Source organism: Staurois parvus, unplaced genomic scaffold, assembly GCF_062004578.1.
Source record: "Staurois parvus isolate SC_StPar_1 unplaced genomic scaffold, SC_StPar_1.0 ptg001044l, whole genome shotgun sequence".
Taxonomy (NCBI): domain Eukaryota; kingdom Metazoa; phylum Chordata; class Amphibia; order Anura; family Ranidae; genus Staurois; species Staurois parvus.
Window position 1 is genome coordinate 610,001 of NW_028318840.1, and position 25,012 is coordinate 635,012.

Here is a 25,012-nt window from a genome sequence, read left to right on the forward strand (position 1 = left end):
TAGTATGTCTGCAGTCTCTGACCATCTCCTGTGGTATGTCTGCAGTCTCTGACCATCTCCTGTACTGTCCACAGTCTCTGATGGTCTCCTGTAGTATGTCCGCAGTCTCTGGTCATCTCCTGTACTGTGTCTGCAGTTTCTGGTCATCTCCTGTACTATGTCTGCAGTTTCTGGTCATCTCCTGTACTATGACCGCAGTCTCTGGTCATCGTCTGTAGTAAGTCTGCAGTCTCTGACCATCTCCTGTGGTATGTCTGCAGTCTCACCATATCCTGTAGTATGTCTGCAGTCTCTGACCATCTCCTGTAGTATGTCTGCCATCCCTGACTATCTCCTGTATTAAGTCTGAAGTCTCTGATCACCTCCTGTAGTATGTCTGCAGTCTCTGACCATCTCCTGTAGTATGTCTGCAGTCTCTGACCACCTCCTGTAGTATGTCTGCAGTCTCTGACCACCTCCTGTAGTATCTCTGCAGTCTCTGACCACCTCCTGTAGTATGTCTGCAGTCTCTGACCACCTCCTGTAGTATGTCTGCAGTCTCTGACCATCTCCTGTAGTATGTCTGCAGTCTCTGATCACCTCCTGTAGTATATCTGCAGTCTCTGACCACCTCCTGTAGTATGTTTGCAGTCTCTGACCACCTCCTGTACTATGTCTGCAGTCTCTGACCACCTCCTGTACTATGTCTGCAGTCTCTGACCACCTCCTGTAGTATGTCTGCAGTCTCTGATCACCTCCTGTAGTATATCTGCAGTCTCTGACCATCTCTTGTAATATTTCTTCAGTCTCTGACCATTTTATTATTTTTTTTTTTTATCTGAAAACAGTACAAGTCTCTACATTTTGTATTTATCATTAGCCTTTTGCAACCCCTGTACAGCAGAGGCTGGGAGAGAAAGAATCAGCACAAGGAGCCAATCAGCTGTGCTGCAGTGCCCATGTGTTAACACAGGAGATGCTAATAGGATGAGAGAGCAGAGTGACAGGGAGATGACCACAGCAGTCTACTGCATGTGTGTCACACTGGCGGCCTTCCAGCTGTCGCTAAACTGCAAGTCCCATGAGGCATCGCAAGATTGACAGTTACAAGCATGACTCCCAAAGGCAGAGGCATGATGGGACTTGTAGTTGGAGGGCCGCCAGTGTGACACCCCTGCTCTAATGCATCCCCTGTCACAAGTGTTAGTGAACTGCAGCAGAGAAAAAAAAAATCAAGTGTCTTCCATTACCAGACAGGGCTGGGCTGTGTGGCAGAGCTGTGTAAATACCAGGACTGGATGGACTGAAATACAAATCCTTTGACTGGTAAAGCAGCTCCCATGCACAGCATGTATGTGATTTGCATATTTAGCTGCTTACCTGAAGTTCAACTTCAAGATAAATACGAAAGTGACTTTGCTTTGTACAGAATGTAATGTGACTGCCTCCTTCTCAGGGGCGGACTGACCATTTGGAAACTCGGGCACTGCCCAAGGGCCCGGGATCAGTGGGGGGCTCCATGAGATGCCCCTGGTACCTTTTTCATAGGCTTTTTTGAGTTTGGGCAAGGACACAGGGGCCCCATGATCCCCTATTGCCCGGGGGCCCCATGAGTTGTCAGTCCGCCCCTGGTTATTCATATGCTTCTTGTAGAACCTGGCCCATAATAAATGAATGCCCCGCCCCTAATTAAAGTGCATGTTCTGCCCAGGGGCGGACTGACCATTTGGAAACTCGGGCACTGCCCGAGGGCCCGGGGTCAGTAGGGGGCCCCATGAGATGCCCCTGGTAGCTTTTTCATAGGCTTTTTTGAGTTTGGGCAAGGACACAGGGGCCCCATGATCCCCTATTGCCCGGGGGTCCCATGAGTTGTCAGTCCGCCCCTGGTTATTCATATGCTTTTTGTAGAACCTGGCCCATAATAAATGAATGCCCCACCCCTAATTAAAGTGCATGTTCTGCCCAGGGGCGGACTGACCATTTGGAAACTCGGGCACTGCCCCAGGGCCCGGGGTCAGTAGGGGGCCCCATGAGATGCCCCTGGTACCTTTTTCATAGGCTTTTTTGAGTTTGGGCAAGGACACAGGGGCCCCATGATCCCCTATTGCCCGGGGGCCCCATGAGTTTTCAGTCCGCCCCTGCTCCCTCTGAACATATTGGGCCGGGATCCAATTATTATTATTAGTTATAATAGTCAAAATATTAATAAAAAAATTGTTAATAAGAAAAATGGGCAGTTTTTGCAGCATCCGGCGGCTGCTAGAGCAATCGCCTCCAGTCCTGCAGGGGTTAACCCCGGATGTACCTTAACAGGCGGCATTTCATGAAACTGTCACACGCTGCCCGTCTCTCCTGTATGTCCCTCCAGCCAGCTAATTGGTCTCTGAGCACACAGAAAATTCAGGAATACAATAGCGGACTGCAGGGGAAATAAATAAATGATAACGTAAAACACAAGAGCAGCACTCACCTCCAGCACAATGCTTTCCATTTAACATTGCAGGAAGCCAGGCTCATCCCGGATCAAGCCGGAACTGGGAGAAAATAAAGTTTAACTCAAAGTTAGAATTAAAAAACAAAAAAAAAAGCCTGTACATACACATTATATACAGGTGAAACTCAAAAAATTAGAATATCGTGTAAAAGTTCATTTATTTCAGTGCAGCAACTTAAAAGGTGAAACTAATATATGAGACTCATTACATGCAAAGCAAGATAGTTCAAGCCGTGATTTGTCATCATTGTGATGATTATGGCTTACAGCTCATGAAAACCCCAAATCCACAATCTCAGAAAATGAGAATATTGTGAAAAGGTGGAATATTCTCGGCTCAAAGTGTCCCACTCTAATCAGCTAATTAAGCCATAACACCTGCAAATGGTTCCTGAGCCTTTAAATGGTCTCTCAGTCTGGTTCAGTAGGAATCACAATCATGGGAAAGACTGCTGACCTGACACCATCAGTGACACCCTCCATAAGGAGGGAAAGCCTCAAAAGGTAATTGCAAAAGAAGTTGGATGTTCCCAAAGTGCTGTATCAAAGCACATTAATAGAAAGTTATGTGGAAGGGAAAAGTGTGGAAGAAAAAGGTCCACAAGCAGCAGGGATGACCGCAGCCTGGAGAGGATTGTCAGGAAAAGGCCATTCAAAAGTCTTGGGGACTTTCACAAGGAGTGGACTGAGGCTGGAGTCAGTGCATCAAGAGCCATCACACACAGACGGATCCTGGACATGGGCTTCAAATGTCGTATTCCTCTTGTCAAGCCGCTCCTGAACAACAAACAAAGTCAGAAGCGTCTTACCTGGGTTAAAGAAAAACAGACCTGGTCTGTTGCTCAGTGGTTCAAAGTCCTCTTTTCTGATGAGAGCAACTTTTGCATCTCATTTGGAAACCAAGGACCCAGAGTATGAAGGAAGAATGGAGAGGCCCAAGGACCCAGAGTATGGAGGAAGAATGGAGAGGCCCAGGGACCCCGAGTATGGAGGAAGAATGGAGAGGCACAAGGACCCCGAGTATGGAGGAAGAATGGAGAGGCACAAGGACCCTGAGTATGGAGGAAGAATGGAGAGGCCCAAGGACCCCAAGTATGGAGGAAGAATGGAGAGGCCCAAGGACCCCGAGTATGGAGGAAGAATGGAGAGGCCCAAGGACCCAGAGTATGGAGGAAGAATGGAGAGGCCCAAGAACCTGGAGTATGGAGGAAGAATGGAGAGGCACACACTGCAAGATGCTTGAAGTCCAGTGTGAAGTTTCCACAGTCTGTGTTGATTTGGGGAGCCATGTCATCTGCTGGTATTGGTCCACTGTGCTTCATTAAGTCCAGGGTCAATGCAGCCGTCTACCAGGAGATTTTGGAGCACTTCATGCTTCCTTCCGCAGACGAGCTTTATGGGGATGCTCGGGCAGGACTTGGCACCGCCCACACTGCCAAAAGCACCAAAACCTGGTTCAATGACCGTGGGATTACTGTGCTTGATTGGTCAGCAAACTCACCTGACCTGAACCCCATAGAGAATCTATGGGGCATTGCCAAGAGAAAGATGAGAGACATGAGACCGAACAATGCAGAAGAGCTGAAGGCCGCTATTGAAGCATCCTGTTCTTCCATAACACCTCAGCAGTGCCACAGGCTGATAGCTTCCATGCCACGCCGCATTGAGGCAGTAATTGCTGCAAAAGGGGCCCAAACCAAGTACTGAGTACATATGCATGCTTCTACTTTTCAGAGGTCCGATATTGTTCTATGTACAATCCTTGTTTTATTGATTGCATGGAATATTCTCATTTTCTGAGATTGTGGATTTGGGATTTTCATGAGCTGTAAGCCATAATCATCACAATGATGACAAATCACGGCTTGAACTATCTTGCTTTGCATGTAATGAGTCTATCTCATATATTAGTTTCACCTTTTAAAATGCATTACTGAAATAAATGAACTTTTGCACGATATTCTAATTTTTTCACATACTATATATATATATATATATATATATATATATATATATACACATACACACACAGTGAATTAAATAAGTATTTGCTCCCCTGCTAATGTTGAATGTTCGCCCACTCACAAAGAAATGATCTGTCTAAAAATCGAATGTTCGGTGTATTGTAACACTGAGAGACAGAATAGCAACAAAAAATTCAGCAGAAATGCGTCTAACAAATGATGACTGATTTGCATGTTCATGAGAGAAATAAGTATTTGATCCCCTATCATTCAGCAGGATTTCTGGCTACCAGGTGTCTTTCATACAGGTAACAAGCTGAGATTAGAAGCAGTCTCTTAAAGGGAGTGCTGCTAATCTCATTTTGTTACCTGTATAAAAGACACCTGTCCACAGGAGCAATCAAACCATCAGATTCCAAACTCTCCACCATGGCAAAGACCAAAGAGCTGTCCAAGGATGTCAGGGACAAGATTGTACACCTACACAAGGCTGGACTGGGCTAACAAACGATCGCCAAGCAGCTTGGTGAGAAGGTGACAACAGTTGGTGCAATCATTCACAAATGGAAGAAACACAAAACAAGTGCCAGTCTCCCTAGGTCTGGTGCACCATGCAAGATCTCACCTCGTGGAGTGTCAATGATCATGAGAACAGTGAGGAATCATCCCAGAACTACACGTGAGGATCTTGTCAATGATCTCCAGGCAGCTGGGACCACAGTCACCAAGAAAACAATTGGTAACACACTATTCCGACAAGGATTGAAATCCTGCAGTGCCCGCAAGGTCCCTCTGATCAAGAAAGCACATGTTCAGGCCCATCTGAAGTTTGCCACTGAACATCTGAATGATGTAGAGGAGGACTGGTGGAAAGTGTTGTGGTCAGATGAGACCAAAATCAAGCTCTTTGGCATCAACTCAACTCGCCGTGTTTGGAGGAGGAGGAATGCTGCCTATGACCCCAAGAACACCATCCCAACTGTGAGACATGGTGGTGGAAACATTCTGCTTTGGGGGTGTTTTTCTGCTAATGGGACAGGACAACTGCATCGCATCAAAGGGATGATGGATGGAGCAATGTACCGTCAAATCTTGGGTGAGAACCTTCTTCCCTCAGCCAGGGCATTGAAAATGGGTTGTGGATGGGTGTTCCAGCATGACAATGACCCAAAACACATGGCCAATGCAAGAAAGTAGCGGCTCAAGAAGAAGCACATTAAGGGCCTGGAGTGGCCTAGCCAGTCTCCAGACCTTCATCTGATTGAAAATCTGTGGAGGGAGCTAAAAGTTCGAGTTGCCAATCGTCAGCCACCAAACCTTAATGACTTGGGGAGGATCTGCCAAGAGGAGTGGGCCAAAATCCCTCCTGAGATGTGTGCAAACCTGGGGGCCAGCTCCAGGAAACGTCTGACCTCTGTGATTGCCAACAAGGGATTTGTCACCAAGTACTAAGTCATGTTTTGTGAAGGGGATCAAATACTTATTTCCCTCATGAACATGCAGATCAGTCATCATTTGTTAGACGCATTTCTGCTGAATTTGGTGTTGCCATTCTGTCTCTCAGTGTTACAATACACCGAACATTCGATTTTTAGACCGATCATTTCTTTGTGAGTGGGCGAACATTCAACATCAGCAGGGGATCAAATACGCATTTCCTTCACTGTGTTTATATATATATATATATACATACACATACACAGTATATAAAAAAAATAATAATAATAATAAAAAAATAATTAAAAAAATAATAAAAAAAATAAATATCCATCTATCTATTCATCTATCTATCTATCTATCTATCTATCTATCTATCTATCTATCTATATATATACACACCCACATGCCCTCCAGAAGTTTTACCCCCCCCCCCCTTCCTGACTAGGCCACGTTTTGCTACACTGCGCTGCGCTACTTTAACTGGCAGTTGTGCGGTTAAATATATATACAAATACTGCAGCTAACTAAAATTCTCAAAAAATGCACCAGAATATATATATATGTGTGTGTGTGTATGTTTTGAGAATTTTAGTTAGTTGCAGTATTTTTTGGCCCTGGAAAATGTGCTGAAAGAAAACTTTAGACGGAAGAAAGGAGTCATGACATTGAAAATGTATTTTTCTCACAATTTAGTTCTTCAAGGTATATGTACATCTCAACAATGAACGTCTCTCATTTTCCCCCTTGTGGTGTCTCAAATATGCCATTGAAAGCATCTTGTTACCTGTTGATCCTGCCCAAAATTCTGTGAGCCGATAGCTCCCTTTGCTCTATCATATAGGTGGTCGCATATTTGCATACCATTTGAAAATATATATGTGCTGAGAGTGTGCACTTTTTTGCACTTTTTATGGAAATTCCTTATTAATAACCAAATAGGTTATAATAGTAAGGTGGGCTGAAGGCAATCAAAAGTATCTACTAAACCAGATTTAGGCACAGTAGAATTGTGTAATTTGTATTTATTTTTTGTGTAATGCTTTGGGGTTATTTATTTGTTGTTTTCATTTTCAAGTTAAACTGATATTTTAAACATGTTTTGCATTTTTTATATAGAACATATAAATAGCCAAAAGTCTCTACTAAACCAGATCTAAGTACAAAAGAACTCTATTATTTTATTTATATATTTATTTATTAGTGTATTTATTTCTTTTTTAATTTATTTTGGTATAATGGTTCAGGGTAATATAAGTAGCCAAAAGTAGCCAAACGTCTCTACTAAACCAGATTTAAGGACAGTAGAACTGTATCATTTGTATTTATTTTTTGTGTAATAGTTTGGGTTATTTATTTGTTCTTTTCATTTTCAAGTTAATGGTTTGGGGTGATTTATTTGCTGTAACAACAGTGAAGTGGCGAGCGGGCGACCAGATATGAATATTGCACCACATCCCTTAAAATTTGCAAATATTCAGCAGAGAAGATGGGACTTTCAGGGTGCATGTACATGAATACCAAACATTTTAAAAAGTTATATTATTTTTATTTTGTATTTTAGTAAAAAACACAACAAGAAAGGAAAAAATACAGAAACATAAAAACAATTTTAGTACTAAGAGTAAAACTGATTCATTTGTTGTTTTCATTTTCAAGTTAAACTGATATTTTAAACATGTTTTGCATTTTTTATATAGAACGTATAAGTAGCCAAAAGTCTCTACTAAACCAGATCTAACTACAAAATAACTTTATTATTTTATTTATGTATTTATTTATTAGTGCATTTATTCCTTTTTTTTATTTTTTTTTGTATAATGGTTCTGGGTAATATTTTTATTTAATTTTTTAAGGTAGACTGATGTTTTTAAACATTTGTTTGAGCTTTTTTTAGAACATATAAGTAGACAACAGTCTCTATTAGACTAGATTTAGGCACAGTAGAACTGTGTAATTTGTATTTATTTTTTGTGTAATGCTTTGGGGTTATTTGTTGTTTTCATTTTCAAGTTAAACTGATATTTTAAACATGTTTTGCATTTTTTATATAGAACATATAAGTAGCCAAAAGTCTCTACTAGACCAGATCTAAGTACAAAAGAACTTTATTATTTTATTTATTAGCGTATTTATTCCTTTTTTTATTTGTTTTTGTATAATGGTTCGGGGTAATTTTTTAATTTCATTTTTTAAGGTAGACTGATGTTTTTAAACATTTGTTTGAGCTTTTTATAGAACATATTAGTAGCCAAAAGTCTCTACTAAACTGGATCTAAGTAGAAAAGAACTTTATTATTTTATTTATATATTTATTTATTGTCGTATTTATTCCTTTTTTTATTTATTTTTGTATAATGTTTTGGGTAATTTTTTAATTTCATTTTTTAAGGTAGACTGATGTTTTTAAACATTTTTTTGCACTTTTTATAGAACATATAAGTAGCCAAAAGTCTCTACTAAACCAGATTTAAGCACAGTAGAACTGTGTAATTTATATTTATTTTTTGTGTAATTTTTGGGGGTTATTTATTTGTTGTTTTCATTTTCAAGTTAAGCTGATATTTTAAACATGTTTTGCATTTTTTATATAGAACATATAAGTAGCCAAAAGTCTCTGCTAAACCAGATTTAGGCACAACAGAACTGTGGAATTTATATTTATTTTTTGTGTAATGCTTTGGGGTTATTTGTTGTTTTCATTTTCAAGTTAAACTGATATTTTAAACATGTTTTGCATTTTTTATATAGAACATATAAGTAGCCAAAAGTCTCTACTAAACCAGATCTAAGTACAAAAGAACGTTATTATTTTATTCATGTATTTATTTATTAGCGTATTTATTCCTTTTTTTATTTGTTTTTGTATAATGGATCAGGGTAATTTTTTAATTTAAATTTTTAAGGTAGACTGATGTTTTTAACATTTGTTTGCGCTTTTTATAGAACAAATAAGTAGCCAAAAGTCTCTACTAGACCAGATTTAGGCACAGTAGAACTGTGTAATTTGTATTTATTTTTTGTGTTATGGTTTGGGGTTATTTATTTGTTGTTTTCATTTTCGAGTCAAACTGATATTTTAAACATGTTTTGCATTTTTTATATAGAACATATAAGTAGCCAAAATTCTCTACTAAACCAGATCTAACTACAAAAGAACTTTATTATTTTATGTATTAGTGTATTTATTCATTTTTTATTTATTTTTGTATAATGTTTCGGGGTAATTTTTTCATTAAATTTTTTAAAAATGATGTTTTAAAAATGCGTTTGCGCTTTTTTTTAGAAGATAAATGTAACCAAAAGTCTCTAGTAAGCCAGATCTAAGCCCGATAGAACGTCATTATTTTTATTTATTTTATTTGTATTTATTTTGCAAACAAAAAATGTAGTATTTGCAATTACAGATGCCTATAGATTTTCTAAATAAGGAGCAAATAATTTTGTTTCCGGCTGTTTCTGTAATACCGAAAAAGTCATTTAAAGGGTTCCTCATCGTTCAGAAGGTTGACAGAGGCTGCTCTACATCATGTATTACAGCTGGTGTATTGCATTCTTGTATACATGCTGTCCTCTTTATGCTCACTTTATGCTTTTGCTTTGCTGCGGTTTGCAGCTGGGCTGGTCACACTACGACTCGATGTAATAGTACTGAGCAGTACATTATAAATTGTAATTATCGCCAGTGAGTGAGCGGAGCCAGCACTCAGAGGCGCATTAAGAGCCCACGGGGGGCAATCGTTCCCAAATCCCACAGCAATCTAGGACAAGAAACAGCCAAGCAGGCGAGGAAAGGAAACCTCGCTCGCAGGTAGGAGAAGTCACAGTATGTAAAACTCATTATAAAATACTGGAGAGAGCTGCATCGGCTCCGTAACTTCAAAGAGACTTAAGACGACATGTATTAGGCACGGTCCCCCTCAACCAGATCTTCTTTTCATTCCAGTAATAAAAACGGCTATTTTTAGGAAAAAAACCTAGAGACCTGAATTCTGCACTATTCGGATGGTCGAGAGAAATGGAGCATTGAAGAATTATTCTGAGCTGAGGAGTCATACCTATCCCTGAGGTTCCTCTGCTGATGGACATTGGCGGGGGTCATTGTTTATGCCCAACAGGAATTGGTGTGGAAGGCACTTTTTACAATCAATGAATAATAAAAAGACTCCATAAAAATGGTGATTGAGCCAAGGCCCTGGGGGTATTTAGGCCTGGACTGTCATCTAATATGCGCAATATTATGAACAGTTTCAGTTAATCCCCTTTTGATACTAAAATAATACTAATGATACTAATAATAATAATAACTAATAATAATACCAATGATACTAATAATAATAATAACTAATAATAATAATAATAATAATGATACTAATAATACTAATACTAATAATAATAACTAATAATAATAATGATACTATAATAATAATAATAATAATAATAATAACTAATAATAATACTAATGATACTAATAATACTAACTAATAATAATAATAATGATGCTAAATTAATAATAATAATAATAATAATATTAATAACAATAACAAATAATTAATAATAATGATACTAAAATAATAATACTATAATAATAATTTTAAATACATTTTAAAAATACTTTTTTTAATAAATCACCAGAACAGCAAATCCAGGGTTCTCCTGACTTTTTACAATCAATGAGTAATAAAAAGACTCCAAAAAAATGGTAATTGAGCCAAGGCCCTGGGGGTATTTAGGTCTAGGCTGTCATCTAATATGCGCAATATTATGAACAGTTTCAGTTAATCCCCTTTTGATACTAAAATAATACTAATGATACTAATAATAATAACTAATAATACTAATGATACTAAAATAATAATAATAATAACTAATAATTAATAATAATGATACTAAAATAATAATAATATAATAATAATTTTAAATAAATACATTTTAAAAATACTTTTTTTCAATAAATCACCAGAACAGCAAATCCAGGGTTCTCCTGACTTTTTACAATCAATGAATAATAAAAAGCCAAGGCCCTGGGGGTATTTAGGTCTAGGCTGTCATCTAATATGCACAATATTATGAACAGTTTCAGTTAATCCCCTTTTGATACTAAAATAATACTAATGATACTAATAATAATAATAATAATAACTAATAATAATAATAATAATAATAATACTAAAATAATAATAATAATAATAATAATAACTAATAATTAATAATAATGATACTAAAATAATAATAATAATATAATAATAATTTTAAATAAATACATTTTAAAATTCAATTTTTAATAAATCACCAGAACAGCAAATCCAGGGTTCTCCTGACTTTTTACAATCAATGAATAATAAAAAGACTCCATAAAAATGGTGATTGAGCCAAGGCCCTGGGGGTATTTAGGCCTAGGCTGTCATCTAATATGCGCAGTATTATGAACAGTTTCAGTTAATCCCCCTTTGATACTAAAATAATACTAATGATACTAATAATAATAATAAATAATAATAATACTAATACTAAAATAATAATAATATTAACTAATAATAATAATACTAATGATACTAAAATAATAATAATAAAGAATAATTAATAATAATGATACTAAAATAATAATAATATAATATTTATTTTAAATAAATACATTTTAAAAATTATTTTTTTAATAAATCACCAGAACAGCAAATCCAGGGTTCTCCTGACTTTTTATAATCAATGAATAATAAAAAAAACTCCATAAAAATGGTGATTGAGCCAAGGCCCTGGGGGTATTTAGACCTAGGCTGTCATCTAATATGCGAAATATTATGAACAGTTTCAGTCAATCCCCTTTTGATACTAAAACAATACTAATGATACTAATAATAATAATAATAACTAATAATAATAATAATAACAAATAATAATAATGATACTAAAATAATAATATAATAATAATTTTAAATAAATACATTTTAAAAATACTTTTTTTAATAAATCACCAGAACAGCAAATCCAGGGTTCTTCTGACTTTTTACAATCAATGAATAATAAAAAGACTCCATAAAAATGGTCATTGAGCCAAGGCCTTGGGGGTATTTAGGCCTAGGCTGTCATCTAATATGCGCAATATTATGACCAGTAATAATAATAATGATACTAAAATAATAATAATAACTAATAATAATGATACTAAAATAATAATAATATAATAATAATTTTAAATAAATACATTTTAAAAATACTTTTTTAATAAATCACCAGAACAGCACATCCGGGGTTCTCCTGGCTTTTTACATACAATGAATAATAAAAAGACTCCATAAAAATGGTGATTGAGCCAAGGCCCTGGGGGTATTTAGGCCTGGACTGTCATCTAATATGCGCAATATTATGACCAGTTTCAGTTAATCCCCTTTTGATACTAAAATAATACTAATGATACTAATAATAATACTAAGAACTAATAATAATAATAATACTAATAATACTAATAATAAGTAATAATAAATAACTAATAATAATACTAAAATGATAATAATACTAAAATAATAATATATTAATAATTTTAAATAAATAAATTTAAAAAAATAAATTTTTTAATAAATCACCAGAACAGCAAATCCAGGGTTCTCCTGCCGTGAACAGCTGTGCCACTCACTGTCGCTTGACAGGTCCCACGCCCCCATCTTTGTTGCTGTAGTCATTGTTGCCTCTTCCCTCTTCAGGCAGCCCAGTCCTCTAATGACATGCCACCAGGTCTGTTCACTTTTTGCCGCTGTATGGAATCTGAAGTACCTTGGGATGTGTGAAATGCATTTCTCTCGGTCAGGCACTCCAGTCCTGCTGGTGACATGCTACTGGGTCTCCTATCCTAAGAGGTAAATGTGAAGTTCATATTCTCAGAGGTTTCACAGCAGAGGAGATGCCATTATTTCCTGAACAAGAATAGAGGATGGGATGAAGCCCTGTATCTCAATGGGCACTCCAGATCATCTCAAAGGTTTTCAGTGGGGTTGAGGTCAGGCCTGTGTGAAGGACACCCAATTTTCTCCTTGCCAGTCTCAGCAAACCATGTCTTAATGGAGCTGGCTTTGTATACGGGGACCCAGTTATGCTGGAACAGAAAATGGTCTTCTCCAAAATGTTACCACAAGGTTGGAAGCCGAAACTGTCCAAAATGTCTTTGTATGTCGTAGGATTACCAGTACCCTTCACTGGAAATTCTTGAACCCAATAATTTGTCAGGGAAATTCACATGTTTTGGTCATATAGTGGGTCAGAAGGTCAGGTGTCTACTAACTGATGAACACCTTTTTGGATGAATTGGCACACCGACTAAATCGGAATCAGAACACCAGTTTTTGGTCTTATGGTAGGTTAGATGGTCAGATTTCTGCTAACTGTTGGCCCCTATAGAACACTTTTTGGATGAATCGAAACACTGTCTGAATTGGAAAACCAATTTTTAGGTCATATAGTTGATTAAACAGTCAGGTGTCTGCTAACTGTTGGCCACTACTGAACACATTTGGGATGAATCAGAAAATAGATTGAATCTAAACTGGTGTAAGAACACCAATTTTTGGTACTATGGTAGGTTAGAAGTGTCTACTAACTGTTGATTCCTCTTGAACACCTTTCGGTTGACAGGTTAGATGGTCAGGTGTCTACTAACTGTTGGCCCCTACTGAACACCTTTAGGGTGAATAGGAATACTGACTAAAATGGAACAGCAATTTTTGGTCATATGGTAGGTTAGATGGTCAGGTGTCTACCCACTGTTGGTTCCTATGTGATAGGTTAGATAGTCAATTGACTGTTGACTGTTGAACACTATTGAACACCTTTAGGATGAATTGGAACACCAACTGAATTAGAATAAGAAGACCAAGTTTCGGTCATATGGTATGTTAGATGGTCAGGTGACTACGAACTGTTGGCCACTATTGAGCACCTTTGGGATGATTCGGCACACCGACTGAATCAGGATCAGAACACCAGTTTTTGGTCATATCATAGGTTAGATAGTCAAGTGTCTGCTAACTGTTGTCCCCTACTGAACACATTTGGAATGAATCAGAACACAGATTGACTCAGAATTGGTGTAGGAACACCAATTTATGGTGGTCAAGTGTCAAGTGTCTACTAACTGTTGGTACCTATGTGGTAGGTTAGATGGTCAGGTGACTACTGTTGGCTCCTATTGAACATCTTTTGCATGAATTGGAACATCGACTGAATCTGAAGCAATTTTTGGTCGTATGATAGGTTAGATGGTCAGGTGTCTACTAACTTTTGGCCCCTATTGAACACCTTTAGGTTGAATAGCAACACTGACTGAATTGAAATCAGAAGACCAATTTTTGGTCATATGATAGGTTAGATGGTCAGGTGACTACTAACTTTTGGCATCTATTGAACACCTTTAAGTTGAATAGGAACACTGACTGAATTGGAATCAGAAGACCAATTTTTGGTCATATGGTAGGTTAAATGATCAGGTGACTACTAACTTTTGGCATCTATTGAACACCTTTGGGATGAATCGGAACACCGACTGAATTAGAATTGGGACACCGATGTTTGGTCATAGTGTAGCTTAGATAGTCCATTGTCTACTAACTGTTGGCCCCTATTTAACACCTTTGGGATGAATCAGAACACCAGGTTTTTTTTATCCAACATCAATACCTTACCTCACAAATTCAAGTTTTGGCTGACTGGGCACAAATTCCCACAAACGTACTCCAAAATCTTGTAGAAAGCCTTCTCTGTAGAGTGAAGGTGGTTTTGGCCACAAAGAGGGTGCCAACTCCATATTAATGTCCATGGACTTGGAATGAAATGTTCAACAAGCTCATATAGGTGCGATGGTCAGGTATCTACAGAACCTTAGGCTATGTATCGTATAAATGGATGAACAGAGTATTTTTAATATTTGTCTGGACATCATATATAGGCAATATTTCAGGTCACCTCTATGGTGTGTGCATCCTCCGGGAAAAGACTCTTCATTGAGATGCATAGTTCATTCTTTCACCCTAACATTTATATACATTATATATAATTTTCCTTCCTCTGACAAGCCATGAGAATCACAGTCACTGGTTATTAATTCATGCGCTGTGTGGGAGACGAATCTGCTGTATTCCTGTTATTGAAAAGACATGGCATGTCCCTCTAGATTGTCTACAAGATCTTCATAAGAACCGCCCTGGTTGGGATTATAGTAAGCCTGCTGTGAGACAAATACATGGGCCCCCGTTGCTGAACCACTGCTGAAAATGCTAATCGCCTGGCTTTTATGCAGAACGACGCTACGGAAGTGATTCATATTTTATGAAAGATTTATTTTAAACCACATTTATACACTAAATGGAAGGCTAACTAAACATACTGCCCATTTTGGCCTTTGTCATGTTGGCTGGTCATGTGACATGTTGGCTGTTCTTCCTCTTCAGTCTTCTCCCATTGGGAGAGCCTGGATGATGCAAGGAGCAGCTCTGATGTGATGACATGAGCGCTGCTCTCTGCCACAATACAATGTGAATGATGGGCAATATATCAGTTTAGGGTCCATGACACCCAGCACTCACAGTCCTTCCTCAGTCCTTCAAGGTTGAGGTACTGAGGTGGACAAGAGGTACTGTGGAGGACAAGAGGTACTGTGGAGCACAAGAGGTACTGTGGAGCACAAGAGGTACTGTGGAGCACAAGAGGTACTGTGGAGGACAAGAGGTACTGTGGAGGACAAGAGGTACTGTGGAGGACAAGAGGTACTGTGGAGGACAAGAGGTGTTATGGTGGACAAGAGGTACTGTTGTGGACAAGAGGTACTGTGGAGGACAAGAGGTACTGTGGAGAACAAGAGGTACTGTGGAGGGCAAGATGTACTGTGGAGGACAATAGGTACTGTGGAGGACAAGAGGTACTGTGGAGGACAAGAGGTACTGTGGAGGACAAGAGGTACTGTGGAGGACAAGAGGTACTGTGGTGAACAAGAGGTACTGTGGTGAACAAGAGGTACTGTGGAGGACAAGAGGTACTGTGGAGGACAAGAGGTACTGTGGAGGACAGCTCCAGATTGAAGGTAAGTATTGCAGACAGAGATGCTTTTTTTCTATTTAAAAAAAAAAAAAAAACTCCAGAGGGACCCTAATTAAAATAGCCCAAAATTAGGCTTTATACATGTAAATTCTTTGCACAGCTGTGAAATACATTTCTGAACTGGGGTTCCCCCAAAAGCTGTTCATGTGACCGGGTGTCAAAGTGCTGCTCACATTTTTTCTGCTAAAAAGGGTCATGTGGCCTCTGCTGCAAAGTTGTCGATTGGTCAAGAGAGACCAGTATTGTCTAACACAGATCAGTCACTGTTGCAACCTATCCACTTGTGATTTCCTAAAATGTTAGTGTTCTAGTCTGATTACTGGGAGGAGAAAAAAGTGAGGAAATGCTTTCTTCCTGAGGGTAGTAGACTGATGACATCATCTCAGCCTAGGAAAAGTCACCGGCATGGAGTTCAACAGTAGCTTTTTCATGATAAAAAGTGGAGCTTTTCTGAAAAATAATACTTTTGGCTTGTATTGTAACAGACCAGGAATTTATTCATGAAGACTTGTATTTAATTTTAGGTTCACTTAAATAAATATATGTACATTAAAAAAATAAAAATAATTATATATATTTTTTAGTAATATTGTTTTTAATTATTGACTTATTCATATTTGATATATATATATATATATATTCTTTCTTTATTATAATTTTTTTTAAATTATTATTTATTTGTCTAATATATACTTTGTGTATGTGTGTGTGTATATATATATATATCTATATATCTATATATATATATATATATATATACTTTTTATTATTCTTTTTTTAAATTATTATTTACTTGTTTAATATATACTTTGTGTATGTGTGTATATATATATATATATATATATATATATATATATACTTTTTATTAGTATTCTTTTTTTTAATTATTATTTACTTATTTAATATATACTGTGTGTGTGTGTGTATATATATATATATATTTATATTCTTTCTTTATTATAATTTTTTAAAATTATTATTTACTTGTTTAATATACTTTGTGTATGTATGTATATATATATATATATATTCTCTTTCTTTATTATAATTTTTTTAAATTATTATTTACTTGTTTAATATACTTTGTGTATGTATGTATATATATATATATATACACTTTTTATTATTATTTTTTTTTTAATTATCATTTACTTATTTAATATATACTCTGTGTGTGTGTGTGTGTGTGTGTATATATATATATATATATATATATATTCTTTCTTTATTATAATTTTTTTGAATTATTATTTACTTGTTTATTATATACTTTGAGTATGTGTGTGTATATATATATATATATATATATACTTTTTATTATTATTATTCTTTTTTTAAATTATTATTTACTTATTTAATATATACTGTGTGTGTGTGTGTATATATATATATATATTTATATTCTTTCTTTATTATAATTTTTTAAAATTATTATTTACTTGTTTAATATACTTTGTGTATGTATGTATATATATATATATATATTCTCTTTCTTTATTATAATTTTTTAAAATTATTATTTACTTGTTTAATATACTTTGTGTATGTATGTATATATATATATATATATACACTTTTTATTATTATTTTTTTTTTAATTATCATTTACTTATTTAATATATACTCTGTGTGTGTGTGTGTGTGTGTGTGTATATATATATATATATATATATATATTCTTTCTTTATTATAATTTTTTTGAATTATTATTTACTTGTTTATTATATACTTTGAGTATGTGTGTGTATATATATATATATATATATATATATATACTTTTTATTATTATTATTCTTTTTTTAAATTATTATTTACTTATTTAATATATACTGTGTGTGTGTGTGTATATTCTTTCTTTATTACAGTTTTTTGAAATTTTTTACTTGTTTAATATATACTTTGTGTATGTGTGTGTGTGTGTATATATATATATATATATATATATATATATATATTCTTTTTTTAATTATTATTTATTTATTTTTCCATTTTATTTATGATATATTATTTGTTTATTATATATAAACACAATTGGTAATAGACAGCGTTCCTTCAAATAAGTCTCCCTTTTATGTTGCTGTCATTAGAAGGTCATGCTGGTAATGGGTATCCCTCCCATATTTTGCAGGAGGCAGTCAAAGAGAACAACAAGAGGCGAGAAATGGAAGAGAAGATGAAAAGGGCCAAGATAGCAAAGGAAAAAGCCGAACGTGAGAAGATGGAACGAATGCAGAAGAAGAAGCAGCTTATTGATATGAATAAAGGTAAGACGAGGAGAGTAAACATTCCGCAGAGTGTGTATATTAGAACGTCTTCAAAGCGCCTCCCCGCGTTTCATTACACTATGCAGATTCACCTCCACTCACACCTGTTTATTATCACTCCTTTCCACGATGTGTGCATTCATCTTCCCTCCACCGTGCCATGTTCCTTCATCTGTCCCCCCCCCAACCCAACCCTATCCTTGAATCGGCATCAGGGGCCCAGATCTAGATGTTGCAGCCGTTTGTTTTACCTTTTTTTGAATTACGTTCAAACTCCGAGCCTTTGTAAGCACTTCCATCTCTAGGTTTGATGTTCTTCATCATGGTCTTTTAATTAATCAGACTTTGATCTCTTCTACAAATATGAGAAATATTTCATTAATATGGTAATGCGGATGTTTAATACGGTTATTTTTTTATGTCACGCACAAAGTCTTCTGCGTAATGGGTCAGCGCGTATCGCCTCTTTGTAAAACCCGGTTGTTTCTTGTACAAAGGGCCTTTCAGGAAAGGTGTTGGTGACGGCAGTCGGTAGAATGTTTCATTTGACGCTGTGGAAGTATTAGTTGGTGCACATGGCAGAAAAAGATGTAGCTATTAGGGATTATGGGCTTGCTGTGTACACATGGGGTGTTTTTTTAGCTTTAGTGTGTGAACAGCAGTCTACAGAGTACCACTGGCAACTTGGGTTTTAGGCCTGGCACACATCAATGCGTTTTGTAGTGCTTTTTTGCAGAAACACACTACAATCCATTTAACATGGTTACCTTTGGGACATGTTCACATCCAGGGGCGGACTGATAACTCATGGGGCCCCCGGGCAATAGGGGATCATGGGGCCCCTGTGTCCTTGCCCAAACTCAAAAAAGCCTATGAAAAAGGTACCAGGGGCATCTCATGGGGCCCCCTACTGACCCCAGGCTCTCGGGCAGTGCCCGAGTTTCCAAATGGTCAGTCCGCCCCTGTTCACATCTATGCTTTTTTGAGCTGCTGCGTTTTTGTAAAGGGGCCGGGACTTTTTTGAATGCATAAAGCAGCATTTTTTTACATAGTTATTCTGGCTGAAAAAAGACAAAAGTCCATCCAGTTCAACCATAAACCACTTCTTGTCCAGCCCATGTATATAATAGGCCAGGCGGGAGCAGTGCAGGGGCAGGTGGCTGTTTATAAACGGCCTTCCCGCCCCCTGCTTGTGCGCGCTCCCTGGGAGTGAGCATCACCGCGATCCGGTTCCCGCTGTGTCCTCCAGACACAGTGGAACACCGATCGTCGTACGGGGCCTCTCTGCGAGGTCCCGATCAAGTGATCACTGATTGGCCAATCAATGATCACATGCAGAGTAGTAAGCAAGATGTCACTTCTGACACATTTGCTTACTACGTGTGAAATCTGTGAATGATCATAGAAATCACATGGTACAGGGCAGGGGCGGACTGACCATTTGGAAACTCGGGCACTGCCCGAGGGCCCGGGGTCAGTAGGGGGCCCCATGAGATGCCCCTGGTACCTTTTTCATAGGCTTTTTTGAGTTTGGGCAAGGACACAGGGGCCCCATAATTCCCTATTGCCCGGGGGCCCCATGAGTTGTCAGTCCGCCCCTGGTACAGGGCTGTTCACAACAGCCTTGCACCATGTGACAAGCTGTGACCAATCACAGCTCACACAGTATTTCTCAATGTCTGTAAGAATGCAGCCAGAGAAGAGAAATGATTGCTTTTACAGCCTTTATGGGTGTAAAAGCAATCCGTGTAAAAAAAAAATATATCTTCATCACCCCCCACAAGTATTACAGTGTCACCATGCTGACACTGTACTGCTAGGGTGACAGTATGTAAAAAAAAAAAAAACAACATAAATAATAATGTAAAAAAAAAATTAAAATGTAAAAATTTTTTTTTAAAAATGATAATTTTTGGTTATACATTTTTTTTATTTTTTTTTACTACAAAGATAACTGAGTACATTTTGGCCAATATTTATGAAGAAAGTTTATTTATTTGCAACATTTTATAAGAAAAACACTTTTTTTCAATTTTTGGACTTTTTCATTTATATAGCAAAAAATAAAAATCCCAGTGGTGAACAAATACCACCAAAATAAAGTTTTATCTGTCTCAAAAAAATGCTAAAAAAATCATATGTGTACAGTGTTGCATGACAGCGCAATTGTCATTCAAAGTGTGATAGCGCTGAAAGCTGAAAATTGGCCTGGACAGGAAGGGGGGGGGAGTGTCCGGACTTGAGGTGGTTAAAAAAAAAAAGTTATAATCCTACACCCACAGTTGATCCAGAGGAAGGCAAAAAAAACCCAGCAAAGCATGATCCAATTTGCTCCTGAAGGGGAAAAAAAATCCTTCCTGATCCCCCGAGAGGCAATCGGATATTCCGTGGATCAACTTTACCTATACATGTTAGTATCAGGGGCGGACTGACAACTCATGGGGCCCCCGGGCAATAGGGGATCATGGGGCCCCTGTGTCCTTGCCCAAACTCAAAAAAGCCTATGAAAAAGGTACCAGGGGCATCTCATGGGGCCCCCTACTGACCCCGGGCCCTCGGGTAGTGCCCGAGTTTCCAAATGGTCAGTCCGCCCCTGGTTAGTATCCAGTTATATTCTGTGTATCTAAGAAAGAATCCAGGACTTTTTTAACCTCCCTGGCGGTATGATTATTTCAGATTTTTGGTGCTGAAAGCGGTACATTTTTTTGCATGGAAATATGTAGTTTTTTTATTGTAGGCTGTAATATTTAGGAATAACTCACTGAAATCTGTCCGAACAAGAGTCTAGTAAACATCCCGGATATGATAAAATTTGGAACACAAAATCATAAATTATAATTTAATAAATAATAGACAAGTCGCATTCAAGCTGCACCCATCCAAAGCTGTGTCAAAGTTGCATGAAGGTTGCACTCCAAAGTTGCGCAGCTTTGGAGTCGTACAAGTATGAATGGTGCCTGAATGTTTGCAGAGGGACAAGTCACATTTAAGCCGCACCCATCCAAAGTTGCTTCAAAGTTGCATCAGAGTTGTACCAAAGTTGCACTCCAAAGTCACCCAATTTTGGCGTCGTACAAGTGTGAATCTAGCCTGAATGTTTTAAATGCAACAGTGAGTCTGACTTTGCAGAGGGACAAGTCACATCCAAGTTGCACCCATCCAAAGTTGTGTCAAAGTTGCACTCTAAAGTCGGGTAACTTTGGAGTCGTACCAGTGTGAATGGAACCTAAATATAAAGTCCTTAAAGTGATTCTACAGGCAATTTTTAATAGCAAACATGTTGTACTTACCTGCTCTGTTGAATGGTTTTGCACAGAGCAGCCCTGATTCTCCTCTTCTGGGGTCCCCTGTTGGTACTTCTGGCTCCTCCCCTCTGCCAAGTGCCCTCATAGCAAGCAACCTGCTATGGGGAAACTTGTGCCTGCTCGCTCCCAAGCAGCTCTGTGTGTCCATTGACACACAGAGCGCTGCTTGGCCCTACCCGTGAAAACTGAGACTGAGCTCTGCAGTCACTTGTGTTCTTATTCTGGGTCAGGGGTGGACTGACCACTTGGAAACTCGGGCACTGCCCGAGGGCCCGTGGTCAGTAGGGGGCCCCATGAGATGCCCCTGGTACCTTTTTCATAGGCTTTTTTGAGTTTGGGCAAGGACACAGGGGCCTCATGATCCCCTATTGCCCGGGGGCCCCATGAGTTGTCAGCCCGCCCCTGTTCTGGCGCAATATCCTTTTGTCTCTTTCGGTCAGTTGACCATGTTGACTGCTTGATTGATTATCAGATGACGCCCCAGGAACTGTATATGCCGTCATAACCTTTCATACTGTGCCTTGCAACACGGCAAATAATTTGGTAATTTCAGTCACAGAGGCACCAGCTAACAACCAACAATTTGCCCTCTTTGAAGCTCTGTAAGCTCTGACTTGACTCTGTATTACTAGCAGCACAGGCAGTGAATGACCAAAGTGAGGCTTCCCACCGTTTAGCTAGGTGTCTCATCACACAGCGGAAGCAAAATAATGTTACATCACTTCCACTTTCAACACAAAACATGCCTTTGTCACTTTCACACCTGCAAATCATGTAGTGTTTCCATATTTTCATCTAGCCCCTTATGGTAAGTATGTATTGGGGGAGGGTGCAGGAGGTGTTTTAGCTTGGGGGGGGGGGGCGGTATAAGTACACCCTGTTTGCCAGTGTCACATACAATCAACTTATGAGAGTGAAGGAATCACATTTATATTTATCATTATTTATATGGTATCAACATCACGTCCTGTCTGGTTCGTCTGCAAATTATATTTGGGGTTTTTCATTGAATTCCGCTCAAAATAAATATTTGATTATTTCACAAAGTATCTTTTATTCATGAATAATTTAAAACAATTCATTGTTGTATTCATAATAACAGACAAACCTTTTCCTCCTCTGACTCATCCTAACCTCTTCCCATTACTGTTTGTTTAGACTGAAGACAAACTATTCCGTTTCTGGAACATCCCTGTTGCAATATTTTAATGATTTGTTTGGAAAGTACATTGATCCTTTGAGGTCAAAGGGAGAGGTACAGTTAAATATTAGGGCGGGGATAAAAGATGAACTTTAGACCAGCCATTCCCAAGTAGGGTTCCTTCCTAGTTGGGAATGGCTTAAGGGGTCCAACTGTAAAAGAGGGTACGCCATTATTTTATTGGATGGAGGTAAAGATTAATACCAGAAGACATGGTTTGGTAATGACAACCTTTGTTGTCTACTTGAACTTGATCTGGTTGATGTTGGCCTTGAGGAGGAACCTAGTTGGGAATGGCTGGTCTAGAGTTCATCTTTTATCCTCACCTGTATTTAACTGTACCCCTCCTTTTGACCCTAAAGGATCAATGTACTTTCCAAACAAATTATTAAAAAAAAAATTGCAGTAGGCCCTTTCCAGAATCTCCCCACCAGTCCTATCTCACTACCACACCTATTAAAAGACCAAACAATGCTTTAGCTCTACTACAAGGGTTTCTCCATAACTTTGCGTGCACAAATACTCGGGGTGTCCAACTGTAAAAGAGTGGACACCATAATTTCATTGGCTGGAGGTAAAGATCAATACCAGAAGACACTGTGGGGTGATGGCAGCCTTCACTTCTGTTGCTGGAAGTTGGTCTTAAAAAAAAAAAAAAAGGATGAATGAGGTCTTTTTTGAGAAGCTCATGATATGAGGACACCATAATTTTCTCTTATTTCTTAGAATCTCAGAAGTTGGGTTTAATTCTTCCCACTAGTTACGTCTCAGTACAGCAGCCATTATAGAAGACCAAAAATGGTGTCACTCTACTCTAAGGGTTTCTCAATAATGTTGAATACACAAATACTTGGGGTGTCCAAATGCAAAAGCGTGGATACCACCATATCATCAGCCAGAGGTAAATATCAATATCCGAAGACACGGTTGGGTGATGGCAACCTTCTTTACCCACTTGAACCAGATCTGGTTGACATTGGCCCTAAACATTTTTTTAGAAATGGGGTCTTTTTGAGATGCTCTTGATCTCCGAAAGCACAGCCATTTTCTCTCTTTTTTTAGAACCACAGAGAAGTTGGATGTTATGTCTCCCCACCATCTGTATCTAACTATGGCAGCCATTACTAGACCAAATGATGATCTCGCTCTACTACAAGGGTTTCTCCATAACATTGCATACACAAATACTTAGGGTTTCCAACTGTAAAATAGTGGACGCAATCATTTCATCGGCCAGAAGACATAGTTGGGTGATGGCAACCTTCTTTGTATACTCTGATCAGGTCTAGTTGATGTTGGCAATCAAAAAAACTGATAAATGGGGTAATTTTTGAGATGCTCTTGATCTCCGAGGGCACAGTCATTTTCTCTCTCTTTTTAGAACCTCAGAGAAGTTGGATTTTAAGTCTCCTCACCAGCTGTATCTAACTACCGCACCCATTACTAGACCAAATGATGGTGTCACTCTACTGCAAGGGTTTCTCCATAACATTGCATACACAAATACTTAGGGTTTCCAACTGTAAAACAGTGGACGCCATCATTTCATCGGCCAGAAGACATAGTTAGGTGATGGCAACCTTCTTTTTCTACTCCGATCATGTCTAGTTGATGTTGGAAATCAAACAAACTGATAAATGGGATAATTTTTTAGATGCTCTTGATCTCCAAAAGCACAGTCATTTTCTCTCTCTTTTTAGAATCTCAGGGAAGTAGGATTTTAAGTCTCCTCACCAGCTGTATCTAACTACCGCAGCCATTACTAGACCAAATGATGGTGTCACTCTGCTACAAGGGTTTCTCCATAACATTGCATACACAAATACTTAGGGTTTCCAACTGTAAAATAGTGGACACCAAACCAATTGATAATTTGGGGTAATTTTTGAGATGCTCTTGATCTCTGAGGGCACTATAATTTTCTCTCTCTTCTTAGAATCTCAGAGAAGTTGGATTTTAAATCTTTCCAAAAGTACTATCTCACTACCACAGCATTTACAAGACCAAACAATGGTGTCACTCTACTGCAAGGGTTTCTCCATAACAGTGCATACACATATACTTAGGGTTTCCAACTGTAAAATAGTGGACACCATCATTTCATCGGCCAGAAGACATAGTTGGGTGATGGCAACCTTCGTTGTCCACTCCGATCAGATCTAGTTGATGTTGGCAATCAAACCAATTGGTAAATGGGGTAATTTTTGAGATGCTCTTGATCTCTGAGGGCACTGTCATTTTCTCTCTCTTCTTAGAATCTCAGAGAAGTTGGATTTTAAATCTTTCCA

At 37.8% G+C, this 25,012-nt stretch overlaps 1 protein-coding gene across 1 annotated transcript in view; it reads left to right on the forward strand.

The window, feature by feature from the left end:
• LOC149440955 (protein diaphanous homolog 2-like) overlaps positions 1-25,012 on the forward strand; it is a 371,719-nt gene that overhangs the window by 38,593 nt on the left and 308,114 nt on the right. The window contains exon 2 of the mRNA XM_089657933.1: positions 18,083-18,218. Coding sequence (XP_089514059.1) covers positions 18,083-18,218 — 136 coding nt within the window. The remainder of the gene's footprint in view (positions 1-18,082; positions 18,219-25,012) is intronic.